Here is an 18,070-nt window from a genome sequence, read left to right as displayed (position 1 = left end):
CTGCTTTGCTCTGTTTAATAGACTGTGCACAGAGAACTGCAAATTCTGCTTGCTGTCTGTAACACACACACAAACATATTATCATCATGCAGGACAATGTACAGTAATGCTGACCAGTAGGCCTACGGATAAATAGAAGCAAATAACTTATCATTAGCTGCAGCAGGACCATCTGCTCTCACAGACTTCAATGAGAAAGATGACTAATCCCCTTCCACTTCCTGTTTTGCTGTGATGCTGTCTTCAGCAATACAATTGACAGCATGCAACAAGTTAAGAAGAAAGGAGACCCCTAGTGGCCAGCAATTTACAGTGATTTTTCAGCACAAAAACATAATTTAAGGTAAATAAAGTAAATTGTAGTTTTGCTACTTATCACACTGGTTATCATAAAACACACGTTGTTTGAAAAGTTAGTAACCATTTAAGCATCTGTCACTGGCTCTGTTACACACATACATCTGGAGCTTTTCCTGGTGCATACATTTGGTGTAAGCTATTAAAACAGTTAAAAGGGGAAATGGCGACAAAGTCATTTCTATTGAGAAAAGAATCATAAACCGTTTGTAAAGGCAAAAAAAGAAAGAACAACATCCATAAAACATACCTTTGAAGGGTCCATGATTACAGTAGGTACAAAGTTTAAGAAGATGTGATTACAATCTGTGCGCACATTTGTATTATTAAATGCCACTTCCAGTTCATCCATGGCTTCTAAAAGAAGCCGCTCTCCTTCATTTTGAAGATACTCGAATGAAGCTTCCTATCAATAAAAACAGAAGAAAGGTACGTTTTTCATTTAGGCAGTAAATACTCATGAGTAATTAAGAGGTTTTCTTAATATGTGTGCTTCTTTTTACTGCCTCTCCGTATTCACTATAGTCAGCAGCATCACTGGTGTGTATGTTAGTTGTGGGGTTCCCAGTAGTCAGATATCTATTACCTATCTGTCATGCCTCGATCGCAGCAACAGGGTCGTGGCATAACAGGTGTGATGCGTAAACGGACTGGTGGCACCATATTATGACAAATTTTTGGGTTTTAGGTTTGTTATACCTTTGGCATTGCTAAAGGGCCCATGGAAGTAGTATGTTGAGGATTCCCTTAGGTGGTTTGTGTTTTTCCTGGCTGACCAATCTACTACCCTATTTCCCTAAAAATAAGATCTACCGCAAAATAAGCCCTAGCCTAATTTGGGGGGATGCTTGAAATATAAGCCCTACCCCCAAAATAAACCCTAGTTACACTGCAGGCTTGGTCCAGGTCCCTCCCGCTGCTCTCTAGAAATTCGTCGCAGTTCCCGCAGTTCTCAGCTACTCGTACATCATCACTTTCTGGTTACGGGATTCAAAAATCCCATCTCTAGGAAGCAATGGCTGTGATTGCCTCTTCAACAGCTGCTCAGCCAATTAATGCAGTGCTGGATGAACCAATGCGATGGCTGTGATTGTCCACGACTCAGCCAATTCAAATTTTTTCAAACTCGTGCGTAATAGTGCGGAGTTTGAATAGTCAAAAAACAACAACCTGGGTTCATGCGCTGAAATGCTTTGCAGCGGGAAGTGTATTAGCGTGTGCGCTCATCTGTTTAAGCCATAACTGAATATATACGGGTATGTATACACTGCTTGCACAAAAAAAAGCACCCAGAAGTAGTTGTAGTTTTGCTACACAAATCGGCATGCAGTTACATCTCCGGTTGATATGCAAATGATTAGAGTTGTGGTGTGATTAGATGAACTATGTTGCTACCTGAGGCAACATAGTGGTTCCATTCTCAGCCTATAAAAGCTTTCAGAGGCTACTTGTGCATAGTGGACCACTGTTTCCACTTGTGTAGAGCTTGTTGACCACTAAACATGCCTCTATAACAGAATGAAAGAAATTTCATTCAGTTAACACAGTTTGAGAGGGGGCATATTATTGGAATATGAGAAGCTGGATGGCCGTATCGACGAATTGCCTGCAACATGGGCCATTCTGACCAGACTGTTAGGAGGTGTTGGGATCAGTGGATGCATGAAGGCACCCACACAAAGTAACTGTGATCAGCATGCCCTTGACAGACCACTAATAGAAAGGTTTGTCTGATCATCTGACAAACAAAAGCAGCTACATCTGTTTTATTGTACAACATGCAGAGGCAGGTGGTACCATCGTTAAAGGCCTCTGTGTCGTTCGGAATCAATTCCAGGTGCTTGGCAGAAGAACATTTGGTCTCACTGCGCCTATTATGTGTAGTGCCTTTGACACCCACCGTCGCCTCCATTTGCAAAGGTGGTCATGAATGACAAAACTGGCCTGCTATGGAGTAGAATGAGGTTGTCTTTAGCGACAAATACAGTTTAAGTTTGGGCACGGAGGATGACTATGTTCGTGTCTGGTGTGAGGTTCTGGGGGCCCATATCATACAATATTTCCCTAGTAGTGGTACGAGTGACAATGGCAGCTCAGCAATATGTTCAGGACATCCTACAGCCACGTGTTGCCTCTCATGGCAGGGCTTCAAAGACGCTTTTTTCAACAGGATAATGCACGGCCGCACACAGCAAGGCTGTCACATGAATACCTTCACAACATTGCCACACTTCCATAATCTGCATGTTCTCTAGATTTATCACCAATGGAACATGTATGGGTCCATCTAGGATGCCAACTTCGACAATCTACGAGTTTGCACAATCTAGAGGCTCAATTTAAACAAATATGTACCAATATGTTTCAGGATACCAAACAGAACCTGTATGTCTCCATGCCTGACCATATGGCATCTTGCATCCAAGCTACAGGCGGCCCAGCAGTGTACTAGAGCTCCCCCCTTCAAATGTTGTTTTCCGCAAGAAATTATCCTTTTGCTCTGATATTGCAATCACCTATTTATTTAAACGAATTTACTTTCTGTAGTTTCTGTCACAAAGATTAAGGGTGGCTTCACACGCTTTAAATATAAGCCCTTCCCTGAAAATCAAGTGAAGGTGGTTTAAAAAACAAAAAAATAGATACTCACCTTGCTTCAGCTGCCGGGGCTCAGCTGCGTCTTCTCCTGCTGTCGCCTGCACTGTGGTGCTGATCTATCAGCAGGTGGGGATTTAAAATCCCCGCCTGCTGAAAGAGCTGAATGTGATTGGCTGAGGTGTTCAGCCAATCACAGGCAGCTCTCGCCCGTCATTCATTCGGGGCATGCGGCAGATGTGTTCTTCATCCCTGCGGGGGTCACGGCAGCGGCGGAGAGGTAAGTATATATTTTTTTTTTTTTACACTAAAATTTGTCTTTTTCAGGGAAGGGCTTATATGTAAAGCTCTTCCCAGAAAAAGAATGCAGGGGTGCAGGCAGACCATTGTTTTCAATGAAGCTGCCGGCAGCAGCCGCAGCTCCATTGAAAACAATGCACGGATTTGCATTCACGCGAGTTTTTGCACGTACATGGATGCGCACCTATGTACACACAAAAACACACTAGTGTGAAGCCACCCTAAGAAATGAATACGTAGGCATTTGTCCGGGCAAAGTATAAAACTTGTATTTTATTGAAGCTAAGACGCTCTTCATGACAGGTGAAGAGACACCCTACCCTATTGGTCCACTTCTTGGAGAAAGTCTCTCTGTCTTGAAAATGAGCTTGCCAGCTGCGGTTACACAAGTCAGATGATGATGACTCCCAGTGATCTGATGCAAGTTACAATCTTTATCCATTGTATATAGATAGTGATGTGATGTAAGTTGTAACCTTTATCCTACAAATAATTATTCATCAGTATACTAGATTATCACTTAATTTGAATTAACTACTATTGGTAAACCTTCCATATTCTCTTATTCGCTTTAAAGTTGTATCCGAATACAATTCTTGTTCCTTGTGGCAGAACATTAATTTGGCATAGTCTGCAGGATACGTAGAGAATAATAGTCATTTTAAAGTAAAATTTTTATAATCCAGAAATTAATCCTTTAAGGATTCGTCCCTTTTTTTCCCAATTTCGTTTTTTCGCCATAACTCTTTTATTTAACTATCGATGTTTTTGTGCGAGGGCTGTTTTTTTTGTAGGACGAGTTGTATTTTTCATGGATACTATTTAATGTACGATAAAATTTACTGAAAAACCTTTAAAAAATTCTAAGTGAAATGAAATGGGGGAAAAAAAAATTCCGCCATCTTTGGGTGTATCTTGTTTCTACATTGCACACTTTGCAACAAAAATGACATGATAACTTTCTTCTATGCGTTAGTACGATTACTACAATACCAAATTTATATAGTTTTGTTGTAATACTTTTATTTTTTTCCAAATATATTTAATTTTTCAAAATTCTTTTCTGCTGCTATCTTCTGACAGCTATAACTTGTTTTTATTTTGCCATTGACATAGTTGTGCGAGGGCTCATTCTTTGTGGGACATCCTGTAGTTTCTATGGGTACCACTTTAGAATACATACGACTTTTTGATCACTTTTCATTACATTTTTTCTTGGAGACAGGGTGACCAGAAAAGCGTTGTTTATTCTTTTTTCTAATGCCATTCCCCGGGTAGGGTAAATAATTTATTATTTTGATACATCAGACTTTTATGGACTCAGTAAAAGTTTTTGTTTTTTTTTACTTTTATTGCCTTTTATTTTTTTGGGATGGAAATTGTCCCATCTGAAGTATGTGTGCTGAACAATAGGTTTTTGGTGCCAGGTTGTCTATATTGAGCTGTTTAAAAAATTTTATGTTGGTGTCCATAAAGTTGATTTCTGCATATGAGTAGCTTAATATCAGGTGGGGTGAAATGTATTGAATCTCTCACATAATTTTTTTAGTTCTTATTTGGAGTTGGTCCAGATAATTATGATGTCATCAATGTAGCAGAAGTAGGCAAATGGTTTGATGGAGCAGGAGGCTAGGAAGTCACTCTCCAGTTTCGCCATGAAAATGCTGGCATATTGCGGTGCCATTTTATTGCCCAAGGTGGTTCCGATAAGTTGCAAACATATCTCTTTGCCAAAGGAGAAATAGTTGTGTGTGAGGATATAACACTGATTTAGAGGCAACCCCATTGGCCTAAAGGTGTGCCTGGCAGGTGGTCAGTCCATCATCGTGCGTGATCTTAGAATATAAGAATTTCACATCCATGGTGGCCAAGATGGTGCCATCAGTTAGGGGCCTATGTTTAACAGTTTGTTCAGTAGGTCATTGGTGTCCTGCAAGTAGCTGGTTCAGGGTTGGCAATGAAGGGAGTCCAATAAAGTGGGGAGTAATTGATCAGGACTATCATATAAGACCCGATATATCACTGAAGGGCAAGATGACCAGACTCAGACTCACGTGTTGTGGCCATGTAATGTGAACAGAGTCCCTAGAAAAATCTATAATGCTTGGACAGATCAGTGGCAAAAGCAGACCTGGGCGCCAAAGGACACAATGGCTTGATACTGTCAAAGATGATTCTGACATGGTTATCACACAACTGAAAGAAGCAGTGCAAAACCCCCCAAAAAATTGAGGGAGAGTGTCTTTAGGGTTACCAAGGGCCGTGAACGACTAAACGGCTAACTACAACAATATCAGGGAGAAATTAAAGTTATTTTGTTGAATAGTGGACCAGAAGATATTCTGATTCAAAAGGGAGATAGAAAGCACTAACGACTGTGTAATTCGATCTCAAAAATGGCAGTAGTGAAGGGTACTGCTCCTACATGTGTTACCATTAGAGGAGATAAGGGTTTTGTGAAAAAACTTTAGATGGTTTAGTTTGTGGATAAGCTACAGCAGTGTATGAAACTTGTCTCTTGCAACATTCAGTAAGTATATGTGATTGGACAGTTTTGCCTCCCACATTTACTTAGTTTGTTAAAACAGGTCTACAATATATTTGCATATTGACAAGTCAGTTAAATACAACATAAAGGTATAATTTAACTACCCCTTTTTCTGGTTGTGTGCGTAATGTGTCACTATTACATTGGTCTAATAAAACCTATACTTTCTTGCCAGATACAGAACTGGTATTAGTTCCGTATTGGCATTCAGATGTATTGCCTATGTCAAATCTTACAGTGTCTCTTGATAAGATTATTAATCTTATAAAAAATACAGAACATTTAAAGCAACATTTGGAAGTTACTAATCAATCATTAATAGAACTTGAACAGTCAACTATGGTTACATCAAAAGGAATAACGGAATATGGTTACATTAAAAGGAATAATAGCTATAGTGACAAAAATTCAAGCAGAAACAGGATACCACCAGTATGATATATTTACTGGATGGTCTCCTACTGATTCTCGAACCTAAATTGGATATTACATCTTATGTTAATTGAATTCATTTTATGTATTTGACTTACATTATTGAATTGTAATCTAATATCTAAATTGTGTAATCGTAACCCAGAAATCTTACTCTAGGCATTCTAAATAATCAAGGGTGGATTATCAAGAATATGCTGATTGTATGTATCATTATTTAGACTCCATTTTTGTCCCTTTCAGCAATTTATAAACTTTGAGTAACCTTTTCGTCCAAACAGAGAGCCAAAATAAAGAAATAAGCTTACTGTGTGGGGTCAGCATTTATGGTTGTGAAACAGGATGCAGCCGCAGCAGTGAGTTTGGTTTCTGCTTCGTGACAGAATACGCTTGCATAGTTTGTATCATGAAGATTAAGAAATGAATACATAGGCATTTGTGCTAGTATACTACAAAGCTTGTATTTCCTTGAAGCTAAGACAGAAGCTCTTCATGACAGGTGAGGGGACGCCCTACCTGTTGGTCCAATTACTGAAAAGGTTTCTCTATCTTGGCGCCATTGAAAATGAGCTTCCGGGCTGCTGTTATAGAAGTCAGATGATGATGTCTCCCAGTGATGTATGTTACAATCTTTATCCGTTGTATATAAACAGTGATGTGATGTAAGTTGTAACCTTTATCCTTTGTATATTAATAATTTACAAAAAAAAAAGAACAATTATTCATCACTATGCTCGATTATAACTTAATTTCAATTAACTATATTATTAAACCTTCCATATTTCTTAACCTTTTTCCCCAAGTTTAAGATTATAAAGAGAATCTTGTTGTGGAAACAAGCCTTTGAAAAGGCGAGGGAAGGCAAAAGGAAATGCTGGATGTATTCCTGATAAAACAGAATCTGTTGGAAGGTGAAGTACTCTAAATAAATACAGATATGATTAAAGAAGTCTATAAGGAAAATGCTGTGCTACAAGGGCTTGTCATGCAGTTGGTGTGTGTTAATCGTGTTGCTAAGAAGAATATTCAGAGCCTAGAGAAGTCTATGATCATATTCAAACAGCAAGTGGAAATAATGAAGGCTCACTTGAAGAAGGTAAGATGTGTGACAGCAGAAAATGTCTATGTAAAACAGAAACAGCTTTATGTGGGGAGGAAGGCGGAGAATGGCCATGGTCCTGAAAGGCAAAGCCAAGCCGTTAAGACAGTCTATTGTTCTAAAGCTGAGTGAAGATGCAATGTGTGTAAAATCCGTGATGAAAATGGTGAAATAGAAGCTTGGTCAGAGACCCGGAGTGAGATATACAGATGAATGTGATTGTGTTGTAAGACAGAACCCAACAGTGATGAGGAGAGACAGCTGTGTAGTTGGAGCCACTGTTCAGAATGCTAGGATGCAAATTCTGGAAGTGATCTGTCTAGCAAAGTGGTCAGAGTGAAAACTGCAAAATATTAACATTTTTTTAAAGATATATGACATGTAAATGAACAAAAAAAATTCAACCCCTAAAAATAAGAAGTTTAAACATGAGAGCTTGATTTAAACAAACAATATATGATTTTCTGATGACACATTCACTCTAACATGTCTCTTGCTTGCCCATAAACAGTTTATTTTTAACCAGCTTATGACCTCACGGCTTAGTGCCAATTAGTTAATGGTCAGAAAAGTCTCTTCCACACTCCCTGGTAAGAGAGAACCAGAATTAATAAATTTAGTCATACACAAAGTTAAACTTGGCGTTCATGAATTTCAGTGTCAAGTTATCTTATGCCACTGAAAAGCTATTGTTATCATAGCTTTATATTATATTTATTTTGGAAGTGTCGCCACTAGAGTGCCATGTTTACAATACTGGAGAGCCAAATTGCTGGAAAGTGTTTAGAAGTTAGAAAGTTTGTCCTGTATGTGAGATGATTAATGATAGTAATTAACAGCCAGGTTCAACATTTCAATGAAGAACAGTGTGAAATTCAAGGGATTGGCCTCAGGTAGGGGAAGGAAAGTCTAAGCCAAGGCTTGTTTAAGCTGTGCATACACCAAGAATGTAAAGATGCACCTTGTCTTGGTTTTGAAGTGGCAGGCAGTAGGCCTACACCTGACAGAGGAGGACACTGCATTGTATAATTAGAGGATAGACAGTCAACATATTGTTTATGCGCTGGATTTATTGTTTCACTTTGAGTGTGAAGTGCTGTGCCATGTAAAGAGTGAAATAAAGTTGGCTGAAGAAAGATTTGAAACAGGAATTAACTAACTTGGAATGAATTTCATAAGTTTGCCAACCATCCACGCCAAAGATGGTGATTCCAGGAGCTGTCTAACCCTTACAGTGTAACTAGGTTAGATGGAGCCCTATGTGACCACCCCCCACCTACCATATAACGATTTATGGGAGAAAAACCGCAGGCTATGTCACTGCCACACAATATTTTACATCCTAATGCATTAAAAATTGAAAATAAAGCTAAATAGTTTGCTTATTTCCTATAGTTTCTTACAAGCCTATACAGCTCACCCAGGTATCACTGAACTTCCCAAACATTCGCTTTCCAGTATCCTCTCTCTCCCAGTATCATTACCCCCGCCCAAATATCACAACAGTGTCAGTTCTCTCTCAGAGTATCATCTCCCCCCAAAATATTATCTAGAAGAATCATTGCTTCACCCACCTCTATTATCACTAGTATCAGTCACACTGCAGCTGCTGACAAGGAAGACAGAACTGTAGTGCAAGTGTACAACGGTATGGGGCTGGCTGATGGGTGCCCTCGATGGAGGAGGGGGGAGCTCGCCATGTGTGGGGGATGATTGCCCCATGACCCTCCCCAATTCCACAGGTACATGACTATAATATGTATTAAAAATGAAAAATGCAATCATACCCACCTTAGTAACTAGATCAGAGTGCCTGATGATTGCACGGACAAAAAACCTATAATCTGTCACTTCAGTTCCTTCTTCTACCTTTGCAGCCCCCAAATATAGATGCATTTTGTGGTTAGCACATGGAATCGCTGTTAAATCAAAGTTTCTCATACGGTTAAGTTCTAACTGGAAAGCAAGGGCAGGTTCCAAATGTCTGTAGATTCGGTCTTCTTCAAACTTTAAAAACAGAATTTGTAGAAGAATTATTGCAAAGACTTGGAAAATTTGTGATCCCATCTTCTACCTTAAAATTACCAAATTAGCAATAATCCCCCAAAATTTAAAATCAGGAAGTCTGGTCCCTCTTGTGCTCTAATGTTACCATTGTCTCACAATATGGATAATATTGGAGGTTGCCAATATATCTCATATCATACTCAATGTTCCTGCTTAGTGTATGTTGGGATGGTTTTCTTCATTTCTACATAACTGAATTTACAAATTGTATTCCTGCTAAAACTCTGTAATTATGTAAAATTATTCAATTAAAATTAAAGTCTTACCTTGTTTCTTGCCCGGAAAGTAAAGAATTTTGGGAATTCCCTCTAAAAAAAAAAGAAAAATTGGTTAAGATTTATTGGTTACATCATTTTAATGGAATAGCTACACAATAAATAAAAGTGAATAGTGGGAATATATCAACATCAAACATTTTTGCTCTTATCTAAGAAATGCAAACCGTATGCACTAAATTACTGTGATAAAGTATGTTCATATATCACATAAAGACTGCACTGTGGAACCGGTCTAAAAAGCTATACCAAAATCCACAATAAAATCTGCATGGTTTACCACAGATTTTGTTCATGATTTCTAAGAGGACTGAGCCACAGATCTTTAGTAGCAGTTTGTTTTGCTAAAACAAAATCATAGGTTCATCCTGTTTTAGTCTATCATTCAAACTGTTGATCCAGAAGAATACAAAAAAAAAATCAATGAAAAAGAAGCCAACTTTTCTCATCTTAGGGGGAAAAAAATTGTCTCCAAATATAGTAATTAGAGTAACAAACCATCTCTAATGATCTAGTGACTAGGACTTGTAACACTCAAAAAAGGCATTCGGGTCCCCTTTGAACTTTTTGTGACTCTACCCTCATCACTTAAGGCAGAGTATTCCATAGTCGCATTGCTCTTACAGTAAAGAACCCCCATTTATGGTGTAGAAATTTTTACTCTTCCCTCTAGACCAGGAGTGTCCAACCTTTTGGTATCTCTGAGCCACATTGGAAAGAGAAAGGTTGTCTAGAGCTACACATTAAATACACATATATTAAAGCGACAAAATTTTGCATGTGGATTTTGCTCACTGGCACGAGTAAATCCATGTGTGATTCCACGGCAAAAACTGCTGAAAGCCACGCATTTTGCTGCAGATTTTAAAAGTGGAATTCACACAAGTCAAAGTTCCACCGTGTGACCGTACCCATTGGGTTCAAATGATCAATGCCCACCTGGGACACAGGCAGGTAGAACTGAACTAATAACTTCTAAATTAATGCAGCTGGGTTGCTGACCTGGCTAGTCTACTAACTATTGTCTGCACTGGGGCGCTCGCTCATAAATTCACACTACTGCTGAGTGCTTGCGTAGCTGCAGCCCCAATGTGAATTAGAAAGGGAGCAGAAAAAGGAGGAGCTAACAATGGTGCTGGGAGGCTCGACACTGCTACACTGAGTACGTCCAAATTCCTCCAGGCCCGCAGCGTTTCACGTCAGCAGCACTGACTGGAGGCAGAGCTAATAAGCATTGGATCAATGAAGGGACTCGCTGACTTTTACTAAGCCAGCAAAGCTCCCTATTGTCTCTCCTCCCCACAGTAATTACCTACAACTTGGATCAGCAACAGCTGAACTGTAAGTGCCCATCCATGCGCTCCTCCCCCTTGCCTGCCAGTGTCTGTACTGTGTTACTTCAGTCACACACAGTAATAGCTAGGCAGGTCACTGCAATTCTTATACACGAGGTAAGCTGCATGTAGTTAAACTGTCACTGCAGACAACCCACAGGGCATTTTCCCAATTCAGTTGTTACGACCAGTGAGTGTGGACCCACTGTGCCAACTAACCGATTTGACGTTACTCAAACCCTAAGGGCATTATCCTGATGGTTCCGCGGTATTCACCGTTTAACCTCTGTACAGGGATCTGGCCTCCGCTGTGGGGAACTGAACAGGCCACTACCTCCTGGGATAGTCTCAGTGTAGTTGGCGGCTGACCCACGGGAGCCAGCAACACTGTGCAGGGCACCACAACACAGGCCAAAGCACAGAGTCTGGATATGGACCTTATATTGAAGCAGGCAGTATATAAAAGAAATGTCGGTCACAAGTCCGAGGGTCGAGGCAGGCAAAGTTCAAGCAAGTCCAGGTCACAATTGCAAGGGTCAAGGCAGGCAGAATTCAGGCAAGTCCAGTAAACCGGTCCAAGGTTGGTACATGGTAGATCAATATCAGAATAGCTAGCTGGGAACAGGAAACAAACAGCACCAATACTCTGGCAATGAGAAAGTACCCCAGCTTAGCTTAAATAGGAGAGTAATTGACCTGCAGCTGGGCTGAGAGCGCAGAGAAGGGTTAACTCCTGCAATGCTGGTGGAAAGCACACAGCACTGTGAAGGATTAACTCCAGCAGTGCTGATAGAAAGTAAAAGAGCTATTCATGCAGGAGGGTAAGACAACGTCCGCGTCTGCCCACAATAGCAGGAGGGCGGCAGACCCACGTAGCCAAACTTACATCAGTAAACTCCTGCTCTACACAATAATGATACCTCCCTTTTCAAAGTTACCGACCCCTGGTATAATTCTAACAGTATACTAACCCTTGATATATTTATACATTTCTAAACTAAGCCCTCTGAGTATTGTAGTCCACCCATTCCATTTATTACACTAGTCAACAGCCATTTTGTATCTGGTGGATTTTTGGGTGCAGAATCCGAATTTGCCTTTAGAAATTGTGTATCAGGTAAGGTTTTTATGTAATTTAGATTTTTTCTACTTTTTAAAAAGCTTTTGTGATGTTTGTGCTCTCATTTTCTGCCGAATTACGTATATAAAATTAAATCAGTAATTATGCTAAACTTTTTTTGGATGTGATACACAGTGGATGAAGTTCTAAAAATGGGCACTCAATGGCAGAACAATGTAGTTGTGCGGGAAAGGTACTGGCATTAGCCTATAGAGGAACTGCTATTTAGTGCATGTTGTAACCTGCATAAAGCACTTTTCTTCATTGTTACCTCAGCAGATCAGTATTTTTTGAGTTTCTGTTACCTCAGTTTGTGTTTATCTGTGTTTTTTGTGTTTCCAGTGTGAGCTAGTCAAATATTCTGACATATCCGAGTTATAGTTAGTACTATGGCAACTTTACTCCAAAAATTAAAAGAAAGCCAAACACTGATTTAGGTAAGAAGGCTTATAAACTGTGTTTTGATTGTTCTCTCAGGGATCAGAATAAAAATTTTGCACTTCATATTGCTTGCATATCCTACAACTACTCTAACATAATAGATGAAAGGAAAGCGCCAAGCCATACCGTTTGCTGTTCCAATGGTTTGATGTGAGCCAACTAATAATGCGGATTGCTATTTTTGCCTTACAATATTGCAGGGCATTCCTGTAAGACCAGACATAAAATAAACTATCGGGATGTGTCTTCAGTGCATAAACCTGTGCCTCATGCGGAAGGCTTGCCTATTCCTGCCCATAACTTGCAAACCACTGCATTGCACCTATCAGAGGAGAGTGAATCAAAACATGCACAACCTGTGGAAGAGTACAACCCTGAATCTCATGACAAATTTCCTCACCTCATTGAACAGAAGGAACTAAAAGTTTTGGTGCATGATTCACAACTTTCTAAACAGGGAGCTGGACTATTGGGTTCTAGATTGAAACAATGGAACCTTCTAGCTGAAGGGACAAACATTTTAACTTATAGATCAAGAAGTAGCCTTTTATCTGAAGATTTTGGAGTGCAGAATTCAATGTGTATGTGTATACACGTGCATGGTTTAATGATGAAGCTGGGTGTTCAGCATAACCCACAGGAGTAGCGACTATTTATTGATTCCAGTAAAACCAGCTTAAAAGCAGTGCTATAAACTCCAATCGCTGCCTTTGGCCTATGCAGTGGACATGGGAAAAACATATGAAAGCATGGCTTTGATACTGAAGACAATCAAATATAAAAATCATGAGTTGCATATATGCTGTGATTTCAAAATTGTAGCACTGCTTACGGGTTTACAGGGTGGGCTCATAAAATACTGCTGTTTTTATGCTTATGGAATAGCCAAGATACCAATAACCACTACGAAGTCAAGGAATAGCCTGTTAGGAAATCACATGTACCTGGAAAAGAAAATGTGAAGAATACTCTATTGGTTGAGCCGAGTAAAGTCATTTTACCTCCACTTCATATCAAGTTGGGCCTGATGAAGAACTTCGTAAAAGCTTTTGATAAAGAAGGTCCAGCATTCAATCATTTGAAAGAAATGTTTCCCAAATTGAGCAATGGAAAGCTAAGAGAGGGCATATTTTCTTTTAAAGGAACGTTTATTGGGCATATCATACATCACAATACAGAACAAGGAAGAGAAAAGAGGGCTTATTTGTGGGGCCACAAATCAGAAAATTATTGAAAGATCTAACCTTTGATATTAAACTCACAAAACTCAATTTAGCCGCTTGGTCCTCTTTCAAAGCGACTGTGCATGGCTTTTTGGGCAACAGAAAGCCCAAAGACAATAACTAAGTATCCATAGTGAGTGATCTTTTGGACAGCTACAAGAACATGGGTTGTAGAATATCTCTAAAAATTCATTTTTTACATTCGCACCTTGATTTCTTCCTAGAAAATTTGGGTGCCTTCAGTGATATTTAGCTTCATCATTCCATTTTGCCAAAGCAAATCAGTTTGAATGTTGCAACATGTCAATCTTAATGCTTTTGTTTGTCTCTAGTTTACAAATACATTACCAGAAAAACATAAGTGAGTTCTGAGTGTAATTTTTTTTGTATTTTAAACCAGTTAATATTTGTCAATACTGTATTATTGTCTCTGTATTCATGTGCTGTATCTCCGAAATGTGACGTGAGAGAATCTGATTCTTAAGCTGGGTTCACACAGGGTGGATTTGCTGCGGAAATTCCGTCCGGAATTACGCCGCGGCAAATCCGCCTGCGGTCGCTAACCCCAGGGTTAGCCGGCCATGTGGATGAGATCTCAGAGATCTCGTCCACACGGGACGACGAATCCGCTGCGGCAAAGCCGGCGCTGCGGCGCGGATTCCCCGGCCGCAGCATGTACATTTTTTTTCTTCTTCCGTTGCGGCCGCGCTCTCCTCTATTGGAGCGCCGTCCGCAGCAGAAGGGCGAGCTGCCAGGCCACTTCAAAACCCGCAGCTAAGTGCCACGGGTTTTAAAGCAGCGCTTCTCCCGGCGGAAATCTCGTGGTTTTTTGCTGCGGCCAAACCGCAAGATTTCCGCCGGGATTCCGGTGTGTGTGTGAACCCAGGCTTACACTGAATTCAGCACCCCAAAGTTAGGTAAATCAACCTATTTGAAAACCAGATACAGAAAAAAAGTTTAAATTTGTTGACTAGTGTTATTTTAGTTGTCTACCTTTGAACCTGCTCGAATACTAATATGCTATTGTGCACTAAAGTCCAAAACTAGACACATTATATCATGTGCAGTCTGACTAGTGACCAATTGTAAATTGGCTGAACTATGTTCTTATTATGTGTACTTCTGCCACACAATTGCTCCAATTAAGGGCTTGTCCACGGGTCTATGCGTAAAACGCTGCAGGTCTCCCCACAGCCTTTTACTGATTTTGTGAACATCATCTCTGCCAGCAGAGACGGAGTATGGCTGCGAGTGCACTGTGCATGGTCGCGCATCACACGCAGGAGGACATGCACCGTGTGACTCTTTTTTAAAAATTATCTATTTTAGATCAGGGATGCGTATAGAAATGCTGACTAGATGCAATGTACTGTGTATAGACAGCGTTTCATATGCAGCCTGTACAATTGTATAGGGCTCACGCTGCATGGTACGCAGAGACATAGAGCATGGTGCGATCTATTTCTTGTGCATATTGGTACGCAATGTCTTTCAACAGTGACCCATTGTGAGCATGTACCGTTAATGACCACTCTGTTTTCTATGACTAATCTGTTACACATTTTCCCCCACAGACTCACACTTGACCAATCTAGATGCACATTTATTTTCTATTACTCATTACTTCTTTCCTTTACATTTTTGTTTATTCTCAGTGGTATTCTTCTGTTTCCAACCGTTTTTTAGTAAGCTATATATAGTAACCCAACTATTTTAATGCATTAAAAGTTAATAACACAGAACTACCAAGGTGGTTAGGGCTAGGCATATTATTTAGAGTGTGTACTTTCACTGTTCCCTCGTAATAAATAAACTAATAGAATAGTCACTCCAATAGCAAAGCATAAAAACCTAAAAAAAAGCGTAGCATCATCTGAAAATTCATATATCTTTTATTAATTAAAACCACACACACATACAACACACAAAAAACGGATCACAGAGAGAAAACAACAGATCAAGGAATAAAATAGGGACAACACATTCCCTTTAAGGTACTTTTAAGTGTAAAGGCACCATGAACTACCAAAAATATTTGTAACTAAAATGGGATAACCAAATATATTCATAAACAGTAAGACCATGAATCGATCATGTATGCTATTATCACACACCCATAATGTCCGATATGTGTCAACCTGACCCACATTTTGCATTGCTTCCCAAGAGGATACCATATACCTCTAAAATTCAATGTGCCATGTGAGAACAAAGTAAACTCCAAGATGGTGGTGCAGAGTGAATTATGGCTCATATGCCCAGTATTTTACGTCGGTCAGCAATGCCATCAACGTGGCATTCACGTCACCCACATATGTGCAGACCGAAAGAGTCCCGTGCAGAAAAAGATTTGAGGCCACGGGCGACACCTAACACACACTGGAAACAAGTGCATGTGCACATATGCATATATCTATTATTTTCAAAAAGAAGTCTACATTGGAGCTGACATATACCATTATATAATCATCAAATGACTTATAAACTAACATAATACCAACCAATTCATACAAAATAAATATATAAAACACATAACACAGAGAAATAAATTATAATATTGCAATAGTACGAAAAATATACCAAATTTATGTGCCCATAACTATAAAAATACAAATAGAAGAAAATGGTAAGTATATTAACTACTCATTTATGTGTATGTGGTTTTAAATAAATTAATACATAAAATACCACACACAAAATATATAACAATAGTACATGACACTTAAGACATCTCAAGCAGAAAACATTCTACATATCCTTGATCTTATATACCATAATTTTAATCTTCCACAATAACATTTATTAAAAATATAAAAAATTCGAAAAAAGCCTCAATGTTCAATAAAAACAAATAGAAACTGTGGGGGCTTCATAGAAAATATATTTTACATATATACTACTTCTATTTGCAAAAATGGCAAACCTGTCTATTATTACGAAAATAACTAACTCCTGCTATTATTATGATAGATTTTAATTATCCGGATATAAAGTTGGAAGCCGAAACCTGCGGATCTCATAAAGCTAACAGCTTTCTGTCAATTACTAAAGATAATTACTAGAGATGAGTGAGCACACTCGGATAAGGCAGTTACTCGAGCGAGAATCGCTCTTCTCGAGTAACTGCATTCTCGTCCGAGCAGGCTCGGGGGGTACCCCAAACCAAAGTGAATGGGACAATGTCCTCAAAAAATAAAAAAAATACAGACAATAAATGAGAAATGTTTAAAAACATCCTAAATACTTAGGATGTGGGGATGACAAATTCGATAAGAGGTCAAAAGAGTCCCAGAAGTCTTTCTTGAGTGATACAATACTATATGTTATAATAATTAATAACTTCAAAAGGGTTGTCGATTCAGGGATTATTATGATTGCCAGATTGGAATCAGGTGGGAAATTTTTTCTCCTTAAGGCCACGGTCAGAGTGATCTTTTTTTGCGCACCTATGTGCCTATTAGTATCATTGGTTTCCTATAAAGTGTTCACATGTCCGTTTTTTAGAGGTGCGAAATACTCGCAACTGCAAAAGATAGGACATGCTTGTTTGTAATGCGTGCCGGTAAGATACGTGCTCTGCATTAAGACATTGTGTGCTGTAACAGAGGTGAAAGGGAATGAAGGGACTCCCAGAGGATTCAGTTAATCCCCGCGGGGAGTCCCCTCATCATTGAACACTGTGACAGCACTGGGGGTTATCATTGACTTTTTTTGCCTTCATCTGGATCAACATTTGGGTAGCAATAGGCTTAACTGGATGGACATATATATTTTTTCGGTCTTACATACTATGTTACTCCAATATAGTCCTAACAGATATGTTTGGTCACAATAATTTCAGATTGACTGTTATAATCTATATTTTTCACTTACAATGTATAAAAATCTCTTTCACATAAAAATCAATTTTCTGTAGCCTTTGTGAATGACAGCTGAGAGCTGCCCCTGATTGGTCCCTGCGCTGAGCCAATCAGAGGCAGCACTCACTCACCCATTCATGAATTCATGAATGGGTAAGTGAGAGCTGCCTCTGATTGGTGAGGCTGTGACCAATCAGAGGCAGCTCATTCATCAGGTGGGGATTTTAAATCCCCGGCTGCTGAATACTACTCAGAGCAGTTCAGGAGAACTGCCGCCGGCCGCGGCTGAACTCCGTCTGCCGGGAACAGGTGAGTATATTTATTTATTTATTTTTTTTTACATATTTCTGGATGAATTGCAGGGAAGGGCTTATATATTTAAGCCCTTCCCGAAAATTCATCGTGAGATCGCCCGCAGC

The 18,070-nt window shown here is 39.5% G+C and overlaps 1 protein-coding gene across 1 annotated transcript in view; it reads right to left on the bottom strand.

The window, feature by feature from the left end:
- ACACA (acetyl-CoA carboxylase alpha) overlaps positions 1–18,070 on the bottom strand; it is an 856,108-nt gene that overhangs the window by 356,209 nt on the left and 481,829 nt on the right. The window contains exons 35-37 of the mRNA XM_066609221.1: positions 9,665–9,706; positions 9,123–9,338; positions 608–763 (exon numbers count right to left, since the gene is read on the bottom strand). Of these exons, the coding sequence (XP_066465318.1) occupies positions 608–763; positions 9,123–9,338; positions 9,665–9,706 (414 nt within the window). The remainder of the gene's footprint in view (positions 1–607; positions 764–9,122; positions 9,339–9,664; positions 9,707–18,070) is intronic.

This window comes from Eleutherodactylus coqui, chromosome 1 (assembly GCF_035609145.1).
Source record: "Eleutherodactylus coqui strain aEleCoq1 chromosome 1, aEleCoq1.hap1, whole genome shotgun sequence".
NCBI lineage: Eukaryota > Metazoa > Chordata > Amphibia > Anura > Eleutherodactylidae > Eleutherodactylus > Eleutherodactylus coqui.
This window is presented reverse-complemented; position numbering and strand designations above follow the sequence as displayed.